The sequence below is a fragment of the Vulpes vulpes genome, chromosome 8 (assembly GCF_048418805.1).
Source record: "Vulpes vulpes isolate BD-2025 chromosome 8, VulVul3, whole genome shotgun sequence".
NCBI classification, from domain to species: Eukaryota; Metazoa; Chordata; class Mammalia; order Carnivora; family Canidae; genus Vulpes; species Vulpes vulpes.
In genome coordinates this window covers 77,928,962-77,951,841 of record NC_132787.1, presented here as the reverse complement: position 1 = coordinate 77,951,841, position 22,880 = coordinate 77,928,962, and the positions used below count along the sequence as shown (strand labels likewise).

At 35.8% G+C, this 22,880-nt stretch overlaps 1 protein-coding gene across 9 annotated transcripts in view; it reads left to right on the top strand.

The window, feature by feature from the left end:
• The window catches only part of EML4 (EMAP like 4), a 159,374-nt gene that overhangs the window by 75,836 nt on the left and 60,658 nt on the right, over window positions 1–22,880 (top strand). Inside the window, exons 3-7 of one of the 9 annotated variants that reach the window (XM_025994298.2) lie at window positions 4,794–4,923; window positions 8,756–8,929; window positions 10,784–10,912; window positions 11,681–11,706; window positions 11,905–11,937. In XM_025994298.2, the coding sequence (XP_025850083.1) occupies window positions 4,794–4,923; window positions 8,756–8,929; window positions 10,784–10,912; window positions 11,681–11,706; window positions 11,905–11,937 (492 nt within the window). Of the gene's footprint in view, window positions 1–4,793; window positions 4,924–8,755; window positions 8,930–9,344; window positions 10,497–10,783; window positions 10,917–11,680; window positions 11,707–11,880; window positions 11,938–22,880 lie in introns of those variants that run through there. The other 8 variants (XM_025994299.2, XM_072767215.1, XM_025994300.2 and 5 more) reach the window with 8 other exon arrangements.

The following is a 22,880-nucleotide window of genomic DNA, read 5'->3' as shown; positions in this document are numbered from 1 at the left end:
CTGTACAAGGCAAAGTTTTAGGTGCTGGAGATTAAAGAAATAAAAAACACTCACTTCCTTTCCCCCAAAGGATCTCAGATAAACTGAGAATATAGGTCAGTTTTACAAAATAATAGGTAATTAATATTAAAAAGGTAAAACGGTGCTGTGGGAGCACATAAGATAAATACTGGAGTTGAAGGTTCCTTGCAGGAGATGGCATCAGTACTCCTCTACCGACATGATTTTAACAGCCACTTACTAGTGCCAGTTCCCCAATTGTTCTTGGATCTGGACTTCACTTCAGAATTGTCTGTCTACATACTAGATTGTTCTGCTTGTGTGTATGTCCTTCAGAATTCATAAATGTAAAATTTCCCCAAATTGAGCTCATTATTCTCTTCTTTAAGTCTTAAACATTTCTTAAAACTGACTCCTCTTCTGCATTCCTACTACCGGCTCTTATTTCAGGTCCCTATCATCTTAAGTCTGGACCACTGCCCTGAAATCTGCTCTTCAGGTAGCCACTAGAGGGTTTGCTCTAAAATGTAAATGTAACACCTCCCCCCCTCAAAACCTTTTAGTGGTCTCTATCCTCTATAGATAGTCTCCAAGATCTGAGTGGCTCTTTACCTCTCCCATGTGAACTCTGTTCCCTCTTCTTCCACATTCTCACCTTACAAAGAGCTTTTTGTCCACCTCCTCCCTTCCATGTACACATACACACTCCACTTTGCTATTACATTCTGTTTCTTTACACATACTAGAATAAGATCTAAGTATCCTATCATCAAATTTTACCTGGCTTAACACTTTGTTCTGCATTTCTTCAGGAAATCTTTCTTGAGCTCTGTGTTCCTAGTTACCTTTATAGAATTATGTGTCATTGTACTTCTATGATATTCTGTGCATATCACTATTACTGTACTTACCACATATTTTTATTGCCAGTATGATTCTCTTGCAAGATTATGAACTCCTTGATGCCAGTATCTGCCTTTTACTCTTTTGTAAACATTTTCTTTCATCAGGGAGTCAGTTTAGAGATTCTCTCCCTCTCCCCCTGCTCCTCTCCCTGTTAGAGCATGCCTGTGTATGCACATGTGTGCTCTCTCCCTCAAATAAATAAATCTTTGGGATGGGGGAAGATCTAAACAGGAAAAGAAGATTCAGCAAGTAAGAATGAGAAGGAATGATCAGAGAGCTAAGAAGAAATTCAGGCAAAGGCACTGTTCTAGAAACTAAGGACAGGGACGCCTGGGTGGCTCAGTGGTTGAGCGTCTGCCTTTGGCTCAGGTTGTAGTCCTGGGGCCCTGGAATTGAGTGCTGCCTACAGCTCCTCACAGGGAGCCTGTTTCTCTCTCTGCCTCTCATGAATAAATAAATAAAAAATCTTTAAAGAAAAGAAAAAGAACTTAAGGACATTTATTTCCCTTGCCTGAATACCATTCTTGCCTGAATGATCAGCAGTATTCAGTGCTGATGGAAAGTTGAGCAAGATACAGACTGGAAAGTATCCATTGAATTTAGTGACAAAGAACCGAGATCACCATCTTGACAAGAAAAATGTCTGTGAAGTGGTTAGATGATAGCCAGATTGCAGAAGGCTGAGGTGCATTCCTACCAGAAGTACACAGGGATTCCAGTTTCTTCACATCTTTTACAACACTTGAATTTTTTTGGTTTTTGTCTTTGATGTAAGAGCTATAATGTAATAGGTATACAGCTATAGTACCACCATACCCAGTGGGTGTGATTGATCTCCTTTTGAGATGAGGTTTGGGACCTTGAAAGGCATAGAAAGTGGATTGCAGACTATATGTTTGTTTGTTTGTAGTTAATAGGGGTTTTTTTGGTATGTAACAAAAAATTTAAAAAATTATATTTCAAAATCAGGTGTTGATGTAGCAAAAGCAGTGCCCAGAGGAAAATCTGTATCTGTCAGTGCCTATGTTAAAAAAGATCTCAAATACTAAACCCATTGCTAGCAAAGGGAAAGAAATAATAAAGATTAGAGATAAACGAGTAGAGAATAGAGGGGATCCCTGGGTAGCTCAGCAGTTTAGTGCCTGCCTTTGGCCCAGGGCTTGATCCTGGAGTCCCGGGATCGAGTCCCACATCAGGCTCCCTGCATAGAGCTTGCTTCTCCCTCTGCCTGTGTCTCTACCTGCCCCTCCCCCTCTGATGAATAAATAAATAAAATCTTTAAAAAAATGGATTAAAAAAACGAAGTAGAAAATAGAAAAACAACAGAACAATGCAACCAAAAGATAGTTCTTCTTTTCTTTTCTTTTTTTTAAATTTTATTTATTTATTTGAGAGAGAACAAACACAAGTAGTGGGGAGAGGGAGAAGCAGGTTCCTTGCTGAGCAGGGAGCCCTACAGGGGACTCCATCTCAGGATGTAGAGATCATGACCCGAGCCACCCAGATGCCGTAAAAGTTGGTTTTTTAAAAGATCAACAAACCTGACAAACTTAGAATGAAAAAGAAGGAAGATTTAAATTGCTAAAATCATAAATGAAAAAAAAATCAGAAATGAAAGTGGGCACCTTTTAGAAATAAAAGAATTGTAAGAGAGCATTATGAACAATTTACATCATATTGTCCTATTAAAAACTGGGCAAAGGACTTGAATGGATAATTCTCTAAAGAAAATATACAAATGGCCAACAAACTCAGTAAGATTCTCATTAGGATGATGCATATCAGAACCACAGTGAAATAGTACGTATATTAACTGAGATAGCTATCATTTAAAAAAATGTGGGGCATTTGGGTGGCTCAGTCATTAAGCATCTTACTCTTGATTTTGACTCAGGTTGTGATCTCAGAGTAGTGAGATTGAGCCCCACATCATGCTCAATAGGGACTGTGCTTGAGATTCTCTCCCTCTCCTTTTCTCTCTGCCTCTCCCCTCCCTAAAATAAATAAATCTTTTTTTTTTTTTTTAAGAAAATGAAAATAACAAGTGTTGGCAAGGATGTGGTAAAGTAAGAATCCTTTATACATTGCTGGTGGGATTGTAAATGGTGCAGCAGCTGTGCTAATGGTTCCTTATTAAGTTAAACAAAATACCCTCGTGACCCAGCAGTTCTTCTCCTTAATTACATACCCAAAAGAATTGAAACAGATGTTCAAATGAAAACTTGCGTGTAGATGTTTATGGCAGCACAGTTCATACTGCCTAAAGATTGAAACAATCCAGATGTCCCTTAACAGATAAATGGATAAACAAGATGTGGTATATTCATACAATGGAATATTACTCAGCTATAAAAAGTAATAGTAAAGTATGCATACATGCTGCCTCATGGTTGAATCTCAAAAACACTGTGCTAAGTAAAATAAGCCAGACACAAAAGAGCACATATTGTATGATTCCATGTATATGAAATATTCAGAATAGGCAGATAAACAGAGATAATGCAAACTAATGGTTGACATGGTCTGGGGGGAAGAGGGAATCAGGAGTGACCAGTGAGTACAGGATTTCTGTTTGGAGTGATCAAAATGTTCGGTAATCAGATATGATTATACAACATTGTGACTATCCTAAATACCATTGAACTACACCTTTTTAAATGCTTAAAATGCTAAATTTTGTTATAAGTATTTTACCACAATAATAAAAATAAAAGCTGTCAGTACAATTAGAAGTCACCTGTTTGGCAGACTAGCAACAGATCTGATGACTAGTGATGTTAGCATAATTGAAGGATGCTGTACATTATTATAAGTGAAAATTTTCCTAAGAAATTTCAGAAAGTGAAATAGGTCTCCATCTTCCTTCTGAATTATTTGGTCTGCGGTCAGGTCTAGGAATTTCTATATTAAGAAAACACTATAGATGATTATGATACAAGTGGCCCCCAGCAGCTTGTTCTTGTCAAAAATGCAGTGTCATACCATCATATATGGAACAGTCCAGGGTGCCAGATGTTTTAGGCTCTATACATAAAAGGTTTTTGTTCTCTGTACGTTTGAGAAGCAAGCAAGCAAACAAACATCATACTGGCCAAATTAGATTTTGTGTGTATGTGAAAAAACAGAGTCCAGAAATTTAAATCTATTTTCTATTCTCAATTTTTTTTTAATTTTTATTTATTTATGATAGAGAGAGAGAGGCAGAGACACAGGCAGAGGGAGAAGCAGGCTCCATGCACCGGGAGCCCGACATGGGATTTGATCCCGGGTCTCCAGGATCGCACCCTGGGCCAAAGGCAGGCACCAAACTGCTGCGCCACCCAGGGATCCCTCTATTCTCAAATTTTTAAATGAACTGGCCCCTTATTAGATAAACCTGTTTTATCTTATAACTTTGAATCTTCCTAACCACACCACTATAACCTATCACATAATTATTCCAATCCTTCTATGTAAATTAAGAAAGCAGAGGTTGGTTTATACCCTTATGCTTTATTTATATGGAATAACATTTTAAGATTTAACATTTATGGTTCTAGGATATCTAAATAATTTGATTTCAGTAGAACCTGAGTGATTTCTGAAAATCAGTGATGTAGAGATTTGTGATTTACTTTGAACCATATGTTTTAAAGCCGCTCTGTGTAGAGGGCAAACCATTTAGCTAGAAAGTAAGTCTAGCTGCAGTGTAGTAATTTAGCATGTCCTTTTTATAGGTCTGTTTTGATGAGATTAAGTTTAGAGACAACAATATAGTATGCTGCATACCAGAGAACAGGCAGTTTGCTTACTTAGTTCTAAACTGTGATGGTCTTAATTTTTTAAACTACCAATCTTTGAAGAGTATTTTGAAGTTTGATGTAAAATTTTTTCTTAACCACTTTTAGGCCAGCCAGGCCTTCGAGAAGCTATTTCTATGTCCTGTATAACCAACGGGAGTGGTGCAAACAGAAAGCCAAGCCACACCAGCTCTGTCGCAATTGCAAGAAAAGAAACTCTTTCATCTGCTGCTAAAAGGTACCCATTTATAAGGGAAAGGAAAGCTAACATTGCAAAATTGTCTGAAAGTAATAATCCATTCTATTTTTTAAAAAAATATGAAATAGAGCTCTTGGAATTAAAGTGATTATGTCCTTTGAATCTTTTAGCTTTGAATATAGACACCCAGCCTATAATCACCTGGTTTACATTCATGGTATCTATGGAGTTGCGTGAGGAAGCCTTTTGTTCTAACTAAAGAAAGAATTTTCATTTCCTGATTTTTTGTTTCTTTTTAACAAGCATTTGTTGGCCAGATAAGCATTATTATATTTAATTACATAAGCAAATTTTCTATAGCGAGCAGTGCCTTTGATTCAGCAGTTTTTAAAGGAAAAATAGAATCTTCAGTATATATATTAGGAGGAAGCTGAACACATAACTTTTATTCTTTAACCATGACTATAAAATTAAGGCGTAATTTAAATATTATAGTACTGTGGTGTGTGTGTGTTAGAGGATGGCAGGTAGGTGAGCAGTAGAAATATAGCAGAAAAACAGTTTCAATAAACTACACATTTACATTCTATATGTTCTTTTCATCAATAAATTAATCTGTTGTTTAGGTAAAATTGCTTACAGACTTTTTCCACTTCTGTGTAATTCTTAGCAAATTATCCCTTATAGAGTTTGGAGAGACCATAAGAGATCAACTACATAATCTTACAACTGTTTTCTTCAAAGAATAACTGAGGAAAAATCTTAAGTAATGGAAAAATATTTAAAATGTACTGATAGAAAATGGTTGCCTTAATAAACTAATGCCAGTGACTGAATTATTCATTAGTGTGGATTTATAATTTTTTTTAAGATTTTATTTATTTATTCATGAGAGACACAGAGAGAGGCAGAGAGAAAAGCAGGCTCCATGCAGGAGCCTGATGCGGGACTCGATCCCGGGACTCTAGGATCACGCCCTGGACCAAAGGCAGGTGCTAAACTGCTGAGCCACCCAGGGATCCCCTGGATTTATAAATGTTAACCGGACATTTGGCTACAGGAATAGTGAAGAAATGACAACATCTTTAGGCCTTTTGTTTTTTTTTTTTTTTAAGAACTTTTATTTTTAAGTTATCTCTACACCCAACATGGGGCTTGAACTTAACTCCGACGTCCAGAGTTGTATCTACACTGACTGAACAGCCAGGTGCCCTGATCATTAGACCTTTTAAAATCCCCTCTTAGAATTCAATATTTGAAGGCATTGCCATTATAGGTAGAATGCAGACTTTGTTCTCCAGAACATGCCAAAATGTATTGCCTATGCTTCACATTAGGAGAAAAGGACAAATTATAAGAAAACAAATACATTGTGGAAAAATTTTTAAACATTTTTAATAAATTTCCTTGTATTTAGTAATAGTTTGGATTCAGCCCATTTTCTTATGTAACTATAGTCCTGTACAGTGATCAGTATTGTGCACAATAGTAAGTAATCTTAAGACCAGCTGACTTGGGGATCCCTGGGTGGCTCAGTGGTTTGGCACCTGTCTTCGGCCCAGAGAGTGATCCTGGAGACCTGGGATTGAGTCCCACATCAGGCTCCCTGCATGGAGCCTGCTTATCCTCTGTCTGTGTCTCTGCCTCTCTCTCTCTCTCCCTCTCTCTCTGTCTCTCATGAATAAATAAATAAAATCTTAAAAAAAAAAAAAAAAAAAGACCAGCTGACTTTGTTACTTCATGATACAGAGGCTCTATATTTTGCCTTTTTTTTTTTTTTTTAATTTTGTTTATTTACTCATGAGAGACATATACAGAGAGACAGAGAAGCAGGCTCCCTGTAGGGAGCCCGATGTGGGACTCTATCCCTGTACCTTGGGATCATTCCTTGAGCCAAAAGCAGACACTCAACTGCTGAGCCACCCAGACATCCCTGTATTTTGCTTTTAAATACCCAGGAGGAAATTCTCTTTTAGGTTTTACTCCCCCCCCCCCCCCCCCCCCCAAGACTGGTGGTCTGTACATTCAGGATCATATGAAGACCAACAAGAAAGAATTTCTAACTCAGTTTTTTTTTATTTTATTTTCTTCTAACTCAGTTTTGAATTTCAAAGTCTGATATTTCTGAGGTAGAACTGTATTTCTCAGCACATATTTTAAAGAACTGAACAATAAATAGAAAATTGGGGTAGCCCCCTTTGGTCTGAAGTCCAAAGTATCAGAACTCAATCAGATAAAATGTCATTTTAAAGATTATATTTTAGGGCCACTTGGTGGCTCAGTGGGTTAAGCACTTGACTCTTGGTTTCAGCTCAGGTCATGATCTCATGGGATGTTGGATTGAGCCTCTTGTGGGGCTCCAGCTCAGCAGGGAGTGTGCTTGAGATTCTTTCCCTCTGCCCCCTCCCCCCCACATGCATACACTCTTAAATTGTTTTTATTTTTAAGGTTTTATTTATTTATTTATGAGAGACACAGAGAGAGAGAGGCAGAGACATAGGCAGAGGGAGAAGCAGACTCCCTTACAAGGAGCCTGATGTGGGACTTGATCCTGAATCCTAGGATCATGCTCTGAGTTGAAGGCAGACACTCAACCACTGAGCCACCCAGGTGTCCCTCTTAAATTAATTAAAAATTTTTATTTTTACTATTACTCTGTAATAAATTGTATTTACTATGTATATTTGTTTAAAATGTTCTTGAACACACTTCCTTGTAGATCATGCATCTCATAGTCAAATTGTAACTCTAAGAATTGAAGACAGTTCATGGTTTTCTGCCTTTTCAACCATGGAATTCAGATTTTGGTTCTACCTGGTTTGTAATATTGCCCAAAATGTGCCATAAAAGGACTTTTATCCAATGATTGAGAATGCAAGGGCTTCATTAATTAAGAATCAAAAGTGCAGAATCCTAAGAATTTATATATAAATATCTTAGTTTAACTCTAAATATATTCACATAGATTTATCAGGTTTTTTTGTTTTGTTTTGTTTTGTTTTGTTTTGTTTTTTGTTTTTATTTTTTTTTATGAAAGGCCAAGCTTCTCTGTTTGTGTGTGTTGATTAGATTTTTTTGATTAGATTTTTTGACTGTCTTGCATAAAATATACCCATGTTATTTTTTATAATTGTTAGTTTCAATTTTAAGACAGTAAGAAATGTAAAACTCTCGCTTTGCAAAAAACCCATCTCTTATTATTTTCCTCAACTTTTTATAACTGTCTCACCTATATAAAATTTAATAGCAATTTTTTTTTTTTAAGTAACTTTATTTTAGGGGTCTTTCCAGAGCACTCAACTTAGTTGTCATGGAAATTAGTTTTTCTTTTCTATGTGTATTTTGTCTGTTTTATTTGTATTTAATTTATGTAATTAAAATAATCAATACAAGTGGCATAAGCAGGTTCTGTATCAGTGGAGGGATATCTATAATTCCTGATAGATTTAAAACTCAACCAGCAAGAGGAGAAAAACATAGAAGAAATGGGAATCAGAATAATCTACTTGAGTTTTATGTGTAAAGGGAAGTGTCGCTGATGCTCTGATTTGGGTAAGTTGAGGTCAGTTAAGAGAGATGCCATTGTTCCCCCAAATCTGCCAAGATGGCAAAATGCATTGGGCTATTTTGGTCCCAAAGGGCAATCTTCATAGGTGATATATTGCCTTAGAATTCATATAAATTCTTCCCTGAAGATTTTAATAGCTTCCAGAATTTTCACAGAAATATTATCATTAATTGAAAGCGGTGTAAATTGTATTAGCTGTATGATTTAGGATTTTGAAATCTATAGTAATCACTTTTTCCATCGTTTGAAATATCTTTTGTTTGTTTAAATATGTGTTGTTCCATGTTATACTTTATTTTACAGTGGTACAGAAAAAAAGAAAGAAAAACCACAAGGACAGAGGGAAAAAAAAGAGGACTCTCATTCTAATGATCAAAGTCCACAAATTCGAGCATCACCTTCTCCCCAGCCCTCTTCACAGCCTCTCCAAATACACAGACAAACTCAAGAAAGCAAGAATTCTACTCCCACCAAAAGGTTTTAACTGTCCCTGAGTACAGAGCTAGGGAATGGTTGTAATGATACCTAAAATTCTACAACTTGAGAAAAGTTAGCTATCCATGGATTCCAAGAGAAAAGCCTGGTGGCCCCTCACCCCCAGTCTTCTTTGTTGTAAAATCTTTATTTTAGCACTTTGGAGAAAGAAGATTTAAGGTCAAAATTTCTCAGTTGAAACTGGAAAAGAGAAAACCTAAGTTACAAACAATTTGATAAACGGAAGGCCTTAATAACCAAACAATATTTTTATAGTACAATTACAAAAATCTATATAAACTGTGCATAAATTTATAACCATGCACAGAAAAGTGCCATATGTAATTATCCTCCTATTTTGGCATCATTACAACCTTAAACTTGCAAGGGCCCTTCTCCGCAAATGGCTCTTCATTGTGACTGCATCTCAGTTTCAGTTTTGGGTTTTGGGAGGATAAGTTCTTGCTTGAGTAGAGAAATCCATTTCACCTGGTCTTTTCTATGCTAAAGGCTTGCTTGAGGGCTTCTCTCTGTGTCTGTAATAATTAATATTTTAAAGTTATGAGAGGGGGAGAAGGGAGAAACATTCTAACAATGTGTGTGAACCTAAATTGGGAATCTAAACCTGCATGCTGGGAGTTCAGTGCTATTACCTGCCTTGTAATCAGATTTTTAGACCAACTTAAGGAAATTTGCCTACTTTAAAAATGGGAATTCAATCTTTATGATTAGGTATAGATAACTCTTATTCATCATACTTCTGCTTGGAAATCTTAGGAATATATTAAACCATTCCCAGAACTAGCTAGGATTTAGTAAAATACATGATAACCATTCCTCAAAGACTTATAATATGTTTTTATTTGATCAATTTAATATTCTGCCTCAAATCCTGAATAGAAATTTGGGAAAACAACACTCTTCATTTGATTGATGCATGTTTAACTTTTAAAAAATGCTTCGCCTGTGTCTCATGCAGATTCTTATGCTATCTAAATGGTTTGTAATTTTTTTGTCTGGTCTCATGTGGAGTTTTTCTTGGATATATTTTATTAATGTTATATAACTTTGGGTTGTGTGTGGTTAAAGGTGGCTTTTTTATAATCAGTCTCTTTAAGGTTCTGATTTGACTTGGTATCCTTGTCCCAGATCTTTTTTTCAGCTTCTTAAGGTCTCCTGGAAATGTGCTTTGCCATTCTAAATTGCTCTTTGGATATACTGTTGCAAGAAGTATTGGAGACTGGATGAGTGGTAGGATAGTTAGCAACGCAGCCTAAAAATCATTTCTAAATAAAGAATTTCATTCAAAAATATATGGAATAAGTGTTGATATAATATAACATTCTTATGTTAAGTAAGTCATGTTTATTTCTGATCATGGGTAAAAATTGTCTTTAAAGAATGTCATAGGAGTTTTACCTTTAATCCTATGTTTTACTTAGAAAGTGTCATTTGATTACACAGGAATATTAAAGATGAAAACAGCTTTGTAATGACTATGAAAAAATACGTTTTTTTCCCACAGACTCATGCGGTTTCACAAATTATGTGAAATATTTTACTCAGAAATGTAAGCATGAATTTTCTCTTAACAAAAAGTACAGATTTACTTTTTAATCAAGTAATATTTGTTCTAGTGAATCTTCTAATAGTGAAAATTATAAACAGACTTGGTCATTGCCTTGTTTAACTCCTTCACTCATCCAGGCGGAACCTTTCAACTAATCCTTCCTTCTCTTTTCTGGATTAGCTTAAAGGAAATGTTAATTGCTGCTTTTATGTTCTATTTAAGCTGTCAATTACATGTCCTTGCTACTCATAGAATTTTTCTCTAAGAAATTAATATGTTTCTTTCAGCATAAAACGAACACCAACAGCTGAAAAATCGCATAATTCATGGGAAAATTCAGATGAGAGTCGTAATAAATTATTGAGAGCGGTTTCAACATCAAAATTAATATCAAAAGTTATAAAAAATGCAGACAAGTAAGTATTACACTTTCTCAGTTATATCTGAAAATTAGTAATTTTGTGACTCTAATGCTTGCATGTACAATTATGTACCTATTTCAAATCATTTTTAAAAATCTGTTATAATTTTTTTCTTCTAAGAGTATTTAAGTGTTCAAAAAAAGAAAGAAAGCTATCCTTCTGTGATAATATTCTCCACTCAAAAAATAAATTATACTAATCATAAGTTTTGATTATTTTTTTTTTTGTAGGTTCTTTCTATACTTTCACTGCTTAGACAGTCTTATGGAATAATTACTTTTTATTTATTTTTTTTTTTTTTAAAGATTTTATTTATTTACTCATGAGAGACAGAGAGAGAGAGAGAGAGAGAGAGAGGGAGAGGCAGAGACACAGGCAGAGGGAGAAGCAGGCTCCATGAGAGAGAGAGAGAGAGGCAGAGACACAGGCAGAGGGAGAAGCAGGCTCCATGCAGGGAGCCTGACGTGGGATTCGATCCTGGGTCTCCAAGATCAGGCCCTGGGCTGAAGGCAGGCACTAAACCGCTGAGCCACCCAGGCTGCCCTAATTACTGTTTTATTAAACAGTATATATTAATAGTTGAGACCAGTGACAAACTTTTAAAAATACTAATGTCTGAATTTCACTTCTAAAGATTTATCTGGGGTATGGCTTAGACACTGAAGCTTTTATAATTTCTTTAGATAAGCCTAAAGAAATGATTAGGTGATTCTTATGATAAGCCAAGTAAAATTATAAATGCCTTTGAAATTTTTTTTGTAGGCATAAAGATGTCATCATCAACCAAGGTAAGTTAAAAATTCTTTTGAAAAAATATTTATCTTCTTTTTCTATATCAGTTTAATTTTTGCTAATTGTTAAGAATATTGGCTTATTTCCGTACAGTGTACTTTATTCATAATAATCAAAGAGAAGTGCATTTATTATAGTCATTTAAGAAAATGCTCAGTTTTTATTGTAAGATATGTCATTTTTGTCTCAACCAGCAAAAATGTCAACCCGTGAAAAAAACAACCAAGGTAAGAATAAGCTACACAGTTGGTCGCCTTCTAAGTTAATTTCTTCCTAGATCTCTTATTTGGCTTTTCATTATTTATACTCTCTGACTTTCCTCTTAATATGAGAACTAGGATAATTTGGACTAGTGAATCCAGCTATTCTGAAAATTCATTTTATTTCTGTGAGCTCTGAAGATTCATGGTCAACAATAGAAATAAATGTCATTATAAAGAGGTATAAAATACTAAAGAGAATTTCCCCTTTAAAAAAAAAAGTACTTAGAAAAGCCATTTAAAAGATTGATAAATTTTAACTCAATTTCCTGTCTTGCCGACCTCATTGCAAATAATCACTCATTTCTCAAAGCTAAGACTGAGTACATAATGAGTCTAGCAAATCCATTTCCTCTTGAATTGTTCTTTTATATTAATTGTAATTTCTGGCTACTTGCTGTTGTTGGCTTGTTCTGACCAAAAAAGGAGAGCAGACTGTCTATAAATGTGTATTTAATTTAATTGCAAAGTAGGTAAGTTCTATTACATCAGTTTTATATTCTTCTTAGATTGCCTGCAAATTTAATTGAAGCATGCTGTTCTAAATGAAAGCATGTCCTTTCTGTGCCTGCTTTTTACAGCTTATTTCTGTGTGTTATCTTTGTTTTCTGGGCTATTAACCAGATACAATGTGATTAAAATTTTTGTTAAAGATTAATAACTTAATTGCTATGGATTTTTGCCATTTTTGATTCTAATAAGAAAAATATTTATTTGTAATCTTCTTTGGATTATTGGTTTTTATGTAGAAATTCTGAATGAAGTTCAATTTTGCTGTCATTTTAATATAGTTAGGTCCTGCTTTCTCCTTCCTTTATAATTAAGTATATAGCTAAAGTAATGGTTGAAAGGAAAAAGTGAAATATTATTTATAAAGATAATTCTTATTATATATCAGAACATTTTTTTAAAATACAGGTAGTGATAAATAGTGGAAAGAACTATGAATGCAGAGTCTCTGTCTAGAATTTGGTCCTGGCTCTTTTGCATAATAATAGCCTTGTGACCTAGGCAAAATGACAATGTCTCTGAGTTAGTTTTCTAACCTGAGAATAGTACCTATAAAGCTTACCTCATGACTGAAGAATGAAGTAATGTATATGAAAGCACTTTTGGGCACCTGGGTAGCTCAGTCAGTTAAGTGTCTGCCTTTCGCTCAGGTCGTGATCCCTGGGTCCTGGGATTGAGTCCCAGATCAGGCTCCCTGCTCAGTGGGGAATCTGCTTCTCCCTCTCCCTTTGCCCCTCCCCACCTCACTCATGCTTGTTCTTTCTCAAAAATTTTTAAAGATTTTATTTATTTATTTATTTGAGAAAGAGTGAGAGAGCACAAGTGGGAGGAGTGTCAGAGGGAGAAGCAGACTCCCTGCTGAGCAAGGAACCTAACTCAGAGCTCCATCCAAGGACGGGGGTGGTGGTAGTGGGTGGATCCTGACTCTAGCCAAAGGCAGATTCTTAACCACCTGAGCCATCCAGGCGCCCCAATAAATAAAATCTTCAAAAAAGAAAACATTTTAAAAATAGAAAACATTGTAAAACTATAAAACAGTGCTATTATTATTGTATAGTTTGCTAATGAGCTCAAATTTTATAAAATCCTTGTAGAGCTGCCTGCCACTTTCTCATGTTGTATGTTCTTTGGAAGGTAAAAGGAACATAAGATTAGTATACAGTAAGTGAGTGGTTTATATTGGTAACAGTTTTCAAAGTCATTCAGGTAAGCAGGCAAATAAACGTATTTAAGAGTGAAGGATTTTGCTACAGAAGCACCACTAAGCAGGGTGTTAGCTAGTGTCTAGGAAGAAGGATAAAATGGAAAGGTAGAAAAAAAAAAAGGTAGAAAAGGATGTAGAAAAATTCAGTTACAAGAATTTTAATTAGATTGTCGCAGGTGTTGGAATTTAATAACGTTAAGTGTTGCTTGCATTAAGCCTTACTTTTGGAATTTGAGTCTATTATTTTTCCATTTTAATCTGCTATATTCTGCTTGGATACAGACTCCGTCATTAGAAGGTACCTTCATAGAGAACTCTTGGGCTTCAGCTTGTGAGGTAGTTGAAGCCTAACCGTAATTGAAACAGAGCCTATAGAAAGTAGATGGATTCTAAATGGTTTAAGAGATAAGATAGGTAAGGATATAGGAGAAAAGGAACAGCAGGAATCTAATCTGTGAAGGCTAGCTTGAGCAACTAGGTAAAATGAAGGAACATTTGAGGTGGAGATGTGTGAAAAAGAAGAAAAGTTGTGGTTTTCAGTTTCAGTAAGACTTAATCTACTTGTAGAGATGTGTAGCAAACAGCATAGTATCAGTGTTTAAACATGTAAAATTAAAGATAATAAAATGTAATACCTGTAATAATACATGTATTTTGGAGTCCAAAGACCAGTTTCACCATTTACTTAGCTGTGTGTCCCTGAGGAGATTATTTCACCTTTAGTCTTTGTTTTCTCATTATTGAGACAATCATAAGCCCTCAAAGAGTTAATATAAAAATTAAAGATAATAAAATGTAATACCTCAAAGAGTTAATATAAAAATTAAAGATAATAAAATGTAATACCTGACACAAAGTACCAAGTAAATTTTAGTTACTAATATATGTAAATCTGACAGTAAAATCTTGTACTCAAATGTGTGGAGTAAGATGAAAAGATAAATAGATTATCTTCATTTGATAGAAGTAGATATGTTTTTTAAATTTGTATTCATTTTGCATGGCATATTTTACAACACATTTTCTTACACTTTAGGTATTAAATATCCAAAATATCTATCATTTTTGGACAACCTTTTAAAAATATTTATTAATTTCTTTAGCTCTTTTTTGACAATGACAAATATGACTTGCTCTAAGTCATCTGCTTTGATTTGGGAAGAAGACTATTTACATTTGGTCATTTAGGTGAGTGGTAGCAGAAGAAGCTTGACCTGAAGGTCCTGTATCCTTCAGCCACAGTAGAGTACAAGAAGAGCCATAAAACTGCATGTCTGATCAGTACTCTGGCAGAAGAAAGAGAACTATATGTAGTTGAAAGCAGTAGGAAGTGGAGTGGAATGGGATGTACACAGGACACTCTGAGTTAGGTGTGGGAAGAAAGGTTATATCACCAAAAAGATTCTTACCAAGTTCAGTCTTTATCTACACTCAAATCCCTGAAACATGAATTTCTCTTCATCACTTTTCTCCTGTTCTGTTGGATTCTGCTCCCACTGCAAGAGAAATAAAGACTTAGCACTTCAGGTTAAACTGTGAAATTTTCCTATAGAGTTTTTCATTGTTAGATGTAGGTTAGGTTCTAACACCATACTATACATTTGATAATTATAAGTTATTTATAAAGTTTTTTGAGCTAACATAGGGTACTGTAAATGCCTTTTATAAAATTATCTATTGGGGAAAATAGGTAACAATCTGACAAATTCTCTAATAAAATTAGTATAACCTTTAAACTCATCCTTAGAGTTATCAAGTATATTACATTTTTAAAATATGTTAAAAGTGTCATATGTCCTCCTTTCTAGAGGAGAACCTGAATGTCTTCAAATTATGGCTTTTTTTCAAGATTAAATAATCTTAAATTATTTTTCTCTTGTAGCATCTTAAACTTGTGCTGTTTAGAATTAGTACATAGTTAATTGATCATGTTGAGAACCTGAATGACTCTAAAATCTGCTTAAATCAGATTACACTGTTAGTTCTCTTAGTTCCTTTCATAGTGCTGCTTCAGTGATCTAAGCTTAGATGCATGTGTGCTACCAAATCAATACAGGAACTGTAGGTGTGTTCAGATGAGAGAGCAATTATTATAATATCTTAGAGAATTGAGAAGTATTTATCTCATACTAGCTGTCTAAAAATGACTGCAGATGAAAAATACTTTAAAAGTCATTTTGAAATATATACTACCTAAAACCCTTCAGTAATTTGGTATAGCCAAAACAGTTGTTTAGATAATCTGAAAATACCAAATTCCTTTACAAAATTGGAGAAAGGGGAAACAAACCTGAGTAATGTTGTCATTTTAACAGCCATTATAGTTCTGGTATGTTTCTTTATTATTCTTTATCAGATATACATTTTAAACATTCATTCTTTTAACAAATATTTATTATTTGTTTATTTTTAAAAGATTTTATTTATTCATGAGAGACCTAGAGAGGCAGAGACATAGGCAGAGAGAGAAGCAGGCTCCTTGCAGGGAGCCCGATGTTGGACTGGGACTTGATCTCAGCACTCCAGGATCACGCCCTGGGCTGAAGGCAGGGGCTCAAACTGAGCCACCCAGGCGTCCCACTTTTAACAAATATTTATTGAGTGCTTGTTTTGTCAGGCCCTGCCCTTAGGCACTTGGGGATACAGCAGTTACAGTCTCTGCACTCGTGGAACTTTTTTTTTTTCCCCCACCTGGTGGAACTTATATTCTATATAATAAGAAAAAAAATGTGTCAGGAGAAAGAATGAGGAGAGGAGAGAATTGCTATTTTACATAGAGTGGTTAGGGAAGATGTTTCTTATAAAGTGACATTAAACCATATGAAGTGAGTGAAGTATATGGTTATCTGGAGAAAAGAATTTCATGAGCAGAGAAAAGAAAATACACAAGGCCTGAAGCAAGAGCAAGAGCTGCTTTCTTGCTATGTTAAGAGACAGCAAGGAAGTCATTGATTATAGTGTACATACATTTCTGTATTTGTTAATCATTACATTTATTAAATGTAGATTCATTTTAAGTAACAGAAGATTCATTACACACTCAGGAAAGGGAAGTAAAGTGTTATAACGGGAAGTGCAAGAATAGTAAGCGTGAGACCTAGTTAGAGATGAAATGACCTGTACCATAGGAAGTTTAAAGAATCAGAATCCTAAATAGTTGAAATTTATGAGTGGGAGTTAGGAATTTTCCAAAAGAAATCATGAAAAAAAATGAAACATTATTCATTCGGTAATAAAGATTTCCCTATGACTCTGAGACCTTGGACCTCAGTTTCTTCACTTAGAGTAAGGCTAAGACTAAAATGTCGCGAAGAGTCTCTTTTAATAACTTTTTGAAAGCTCTTTCTTGCAGTAAATAGAAAATGTAGGACAGCCCCTCATACCTTAGCTAACTTGCTTTTAATTTATCTTTTAAAGAATTTGAATGTAGGTGCTTTTTATTCATGCCATGCGTTGTTTTCAGACTTTCTGGCTCCAGGCATGTTTTGTCCTAAAACCTGATCACGCCTCTGTAAACTGAGCATTGTATCTGAAAGAATAGCTAAAATTTATCTACAAGAATATAAAGGATAGCAGTGTTCTACTGACACTGCTGTCTGTAAATTGTGTTACTTACTGAGAGGGAGTATATACCTTCTGAGAGGGTGTGCAGTTTGAAACAAACCAAAAAGGTCAAAAGCCCTTAATTGAGCCACAGGTAGAATTTATCCTTATTACTAAGATAGCATACAAAACCTTGCAATTCCAGAATTTAGGAAGAAAAGTGCTAGCTTTAAGTCTCTTCTAGTGTGAACAACACGCAGAAAGGGCAGGAAACCAAGTATTGCACTTCCAAAAAATATACTCACTTCTGAAATGTAGATATTGGATCATTTTAAATAGGCAACATAAACATTACTTGGGTCCTTAGGTCTGGGCTTTGTCCACGTATTCCCTGTATTTTATTTTTATTTATTTATTTTTTATTTTTTTAAAGATTTTATTTATTCATGAGAGACACACACACAGAGAGAGAGAGAGAGAGGCAGAGACACAGGCAGAGGGAGAAGCAGGCTCCATTCAGGGACCCTGACGTGGGACTCGATCCCGGGTCTCCAGTCTCCAGGATCATGGCGTGGGCTGCAGGCAGCACTAAACCGCTGCGCCGCCAGGGCTGCCCTATTCCCTGTATTTTAAAAGGAAACCAGACAGGGGAACCTTTTCTCTGTTGGAGATTCTTTGGTTTTGTTTGGTTTGGTTTTTTTAAGTCCTATGAAGCAGTGATTCTTATTTCTTGATGTTGTTAGCAGTCTTCTAGATTAAAATATGTTTAAAGACTGTCCAGTTATTTTTTTAAATATAAACAATCCCAACTTTTAAGAGTATGTGTTCTTGACATCCCCTTTTCCTTATCTTCAGCTGAAAGAAACATCCCAGCCTGTCCCTTTTGGACATGGAGAATATGACTTTTCATAACAGAACATCCTAGTCTTGTGCAGATTTATTTTGTTTTGGTTAAAGACATCATCTGTACTGTATTTTCAGAACCCATAGGCATAAGCTTTTTTTAAAAAATCTAAACCAGAAAATGTAGTTAAACAGAAAAAATCTCCATTCCTCAAGCACATCCATAAACTGAGATAGCATAGTTCAAAATCCACTGCCCAGAAACGGCAGTTAGCCTGCATGTGTGTTTCTTAATCTATCGCTTATTACTGTTTTCCTGTAGCACTTTGAATTCTGAAACTTGTGATCAGGCTTAGCAGAAAAGAAGTACAGTTATTCAGTGATACATACCAAATTGCAGAAAGAACCATAGTACATCACATGCCACATTCCTGAACTGCGCAGTGGTTCTCCAAGGAACAGTTTTACCAAAAATGTTATTGACTATTGCCTTTAATAAAGCTTTTTAAACTATTTGAAGATTGTGAAAGATTTTAATCTTTCTAGGAACATATACAAGTTATATAGCAAGCACCTATGTACTGAGGATCCGTATTTATTAAATCTTTAAATTTTGTTTTGACTCAGGTTGTTTTTTAAAAAAAATGAAACATAGGGGCACCGGAATGGTGCAGTCCGTAAAGCATCTGACTTTTAGTCTTGACTAAGGTCCTATTCTTAGGGTCATGAGATTGAGCCCTGCATCAGGCTCCACGCTCCTCACAGGCAGAGTTGCTTGGGATTGTCTCTCCTGCTTCCTCTGCCTCTCCTGTTTATGCTTGTTTTCTCACTCACTCTCCCAAAATGTCTTTAAAAAATATAAATAAATCGGGGCACCTGGGTAGCTCAGTGTCTGCCTTCGACTCAGGTCATGATCCCAGGGTCCTGGGATCGAGCCCTGCATCATGCGCCCTGCTCAGCAGGGAGCCTGCTTCTCCCTGTTCCTCTGCATGTTCTCTCTCGTCTCGTCTCGTCTCTTCTCTGTCAGAGAAATAAAATCTTTTAAAAATAATAAATAAAACATTTTAAAGGTAAAGTAGAAGCATCTTTAATTCTGTTTAATTAGAATTTCACATACAGGTTTTTATTGCTCCCTTGGGACCTCCTGGTTCTCTTACTATTATAGTTAATTGAAAAAGAGGGGCACCTCTGTTGGCTCAGTCAGTTAAGCATCCATCTTGATTTCAGCTCAGGTGGTGATCTTGGGGTCATGAGATCAAGCCCTGACTCTGGTTCTTTGCTCAGCATAGAGTCTGCTTGTCCTTCTCCCTCTGCTCCTCTCCCTCACCCCCCAAATTAAATAAAATCATTTTAAAAATAAAAGAAAAAAAGGTAGAGGCAGGGCACCTGGGTGGTTCAGGTTGGTTGAGCATCGGACTCTTGGTTTTGGCTCAGGTCATGATGGCATGGGTCATGAGGTCTAGCTCCCATTATGGGCTCCGTATCAGTGGGGAGTTGGCTTGAAGAGTCTCTCCCTCTTCCCCTCCCCCTCACTCATGCTCACGTACGTTCTTTCTCTCTGAAATAAATAAATCCTTTTTAAAAAAGATCTAGAGAGATGAGTATTTTGATACCGGGGTTTATCTTTTGAATTTATTTTTAAAAAATTAAATGCAACTTGGTATATTCAGATAAAATGAAAAAAATTTAGTGCTTAAAATAACTTTCCTGGGGATATAAATGAGTGATTTGAGGGAGTTTTTTAAATACGACCATATTTTGCTTAGCTCAGAAAAGTTTTCAGCAATATAGCAACAAGTCTTTTGGAAGTTTTTATGTGTCTTGTATTGTTGGGCGAGATCTCCTTCCCATCTTTTCCCAAAGAAAGTCTTTTTTAGGTAGTAAAAATAATCCAGAATACTTAAGCAAACACTTAAAGTTATTTTTATGACAATCAGTTACAAACAAAATAGCAAAGAGAAATCTGATTAAAGGGGGTTTAGATTCAAGAAAGTAATTACTTTCTTGAAGTAGTGGGCTTGAAACTGTCATTATGACATATAACAGTTGATTAGCAGTTACATAGCAGTCTCTGTAAGCTCCTAAGGGGTTAGCTTCACTTCTTTTATATCTTCATTCTGTATCCCCACCCTGACCCCTGCTCCTGTGTAATTTAAGAATTCAGTAAAATTTACCAGCCAGTAGAAGTCTGCCTATGGAACAAAGAAAATTAAGATAACATTTTACTACTCAGTCATATTTTTCAGACCTGGGTTCTTGTCCTAGCAAGTAAAACTACGTAATATTTGGCAAGCACCCCCAACTAACAGTTTTTTAAATCTGCAAAATAGGGTTACACCTCCTTTTTTTAAAATTTAGGGTTCTACATTTTATTTTTATAGCTAGACCTTTGAAAAGGGGTGAAATTTAGACTCTTGTACAAATCAAGTTCCTTCTTCAAAGTCCAAGGATTTTTACAGATTACATTGTTTCATTGGAATTTTAAAATATCAAATTATTACAATATAACTGGATCATTAACTAGGACTTGAAATATTTTGAGAATTTTTTGTTTTTAAGATGGGATGCCTGGGTGGCTCAGCAGTTAAGCGAGTGCCTTTGGCTCAGGTTGTGGTCCTGGGATCCAGTCCCACATCAGAATCCCTGCAGAGAGCCTGCTTCTGCCTATGTTTCTGCCCTCTCTCTGTGTGTCTCATGAATAAATAAGTAAAATATAAAAATCTTTAAAAAAATAAAGAAAAAAGACTTTAGCCTACTTGGAATGTTCTTCATCACTTTCTACTATAAAATTGTAATCAGTATTTCTAGCCTCTTGTTTACCCATCTGTTCTTGAGCCTTACGATTTTGGGGAATAGAACTGGTAAAAGCTAAACTAAATTAAGATTCTCCAATTATCTGTGTGCTGGAATTGGATAGCATCACACTCTGCTACATTATAGTTAAATATAAAATTTTCATTTCAATTTTCAGCGAGTGGGGGGCTCTTTAGTTCTGAAGATTGTAAAATACAAGTAAAATTGGGTTACTAAAGTGGAAACTTTGGGGGCGGGGAAGATATGTTAAACTGTAAGCACTCTAGAAGCTCAGAAGATTTTCTATAGGCAGTACTCATTACAAAAATTAGTATAATCATAGTCCAAAACCCTGAATCTCTGCTGTTACCTTTGAAAGCCTTTTTTGTTGTTGTTTGTTTAATTTCTGAGTCCAAAAAGGGAGCAAGCAATGGGGAAAAAAAGCACTGGAGGAACTGATCTTGGAGCAGAGTATGCCCAGTACTAACTTCTCTGTCTACTTTACCTTTCACTGTTCACTATTTTTTTAAAAAAAGATTTTCATTTATTTATTCATGAGAAACACAGATAGAGATTGGCAGACACAGGCAGAGGGAGAAGCAGACTCCATGCAGGGAGCCTGACGTGGGACTCTATCCCAGGACTCCAGGATCACGCCCTGAGCTGAAGGCAGCGCTAAACCACTGAGCCACCTGGGCTGCCCTCGCTGTTAGTTCACTATTAATGAATTTTGATAAGTATGTTTTAAATATATAAGAAAGTATGGGACACCTGGCTATCTCAGTCAGTAGAGCATGCATCTCTTGATTTTAGGGTCCTGAGTTTGGGCTCCATGTTGGGGTAGCATCTATTTAAACACTTAAGTAACTTTAGTAATTAGTTATTTATATCTGTCTGAATCATTTCAGCAATACTGTTTTTCTCAAAACACCTTAGATAACTATCCTAAAAAGTTCGGTGAATATGAAGATCGTTTTGCAGTTTGGAGCACTTCACAGCATAGGACAGTCTAGGGGAGATGCTAAAGTAGAAGATTGAATTAACAAAAGTAGACCAAAGGGGAAGTGCCAGCAATGGGAAGGACAAAGGAAGGAAAGTGTTAACATCAAGTGTTTCAGATTTCTGCCTAGAGGTGCCTGGGTGGCTCAACCTGTGTTAATCAAGTGTTTTAAATTTCTGCCTAGGGGTGCCTGGGTGGCTCAGCCTATTAAGCATGGACTATTGCCGCTCAGGTCATGATCTCTGGAATTGTGGAATCAAGCCCTGCCTCAGGCTCCATGTTTAGCATGGAGTCGGCTTGAGATTCTTTCTCCCTATCCCTCCTTTCCTGCTTGCACACTGGGTTGCACACACTGTTTTCACAGTCAAATTAAAAAAAAAAAAAATTCTGTCTAGCGTTTACTCTTCCCACAGATAATAGAACAAAAACACCTTCTTTTGTACTCTCTGATTTCCTACTATTAGGGCCCAAAGCTCCAGCTTCTATTTGGATTACAAGTAAGCTTATTATGAGGTAATTGGACTTCTGAGGACCTTACTAATGTCTGAATAGTACTGTCTAATAGAAATAGAATGTATAACACATAGATTAACTAAAATGCTCTAATAGCCACATTTTAAAAAGTAAAAAGATACAAGTAAGTTTAAAAATATTTAGCCCAGGGGATCCCTGGGTGGCGCAGCAGTTTAGCGCCTGCCTTTGGCCCAGGGCGCGATCCTGGAGACCCGGGATCGAATCCCACGTCGGGCTCCCGGTACATGGAGCCTGCTTCTCCCTCTCTGCCTGTGTCTCTGCCTCTCTCTCTGTCTCTCTCTCTCTGTGACTATCATAAATAAATAAATAAATAAATAAATAGCCCAGTATATCCAGAATATCATTTCAATGTGTGATCAGTACAAAAAAGTCATTGACATATTTTACTCTTTTTTTCATACTAAGACTTAAAAATCTGTATTGTACACTTAGAGCTGTCAATTCAGACTAGCTACATTCTAAGTATTTGGTAACCAGTGGCTA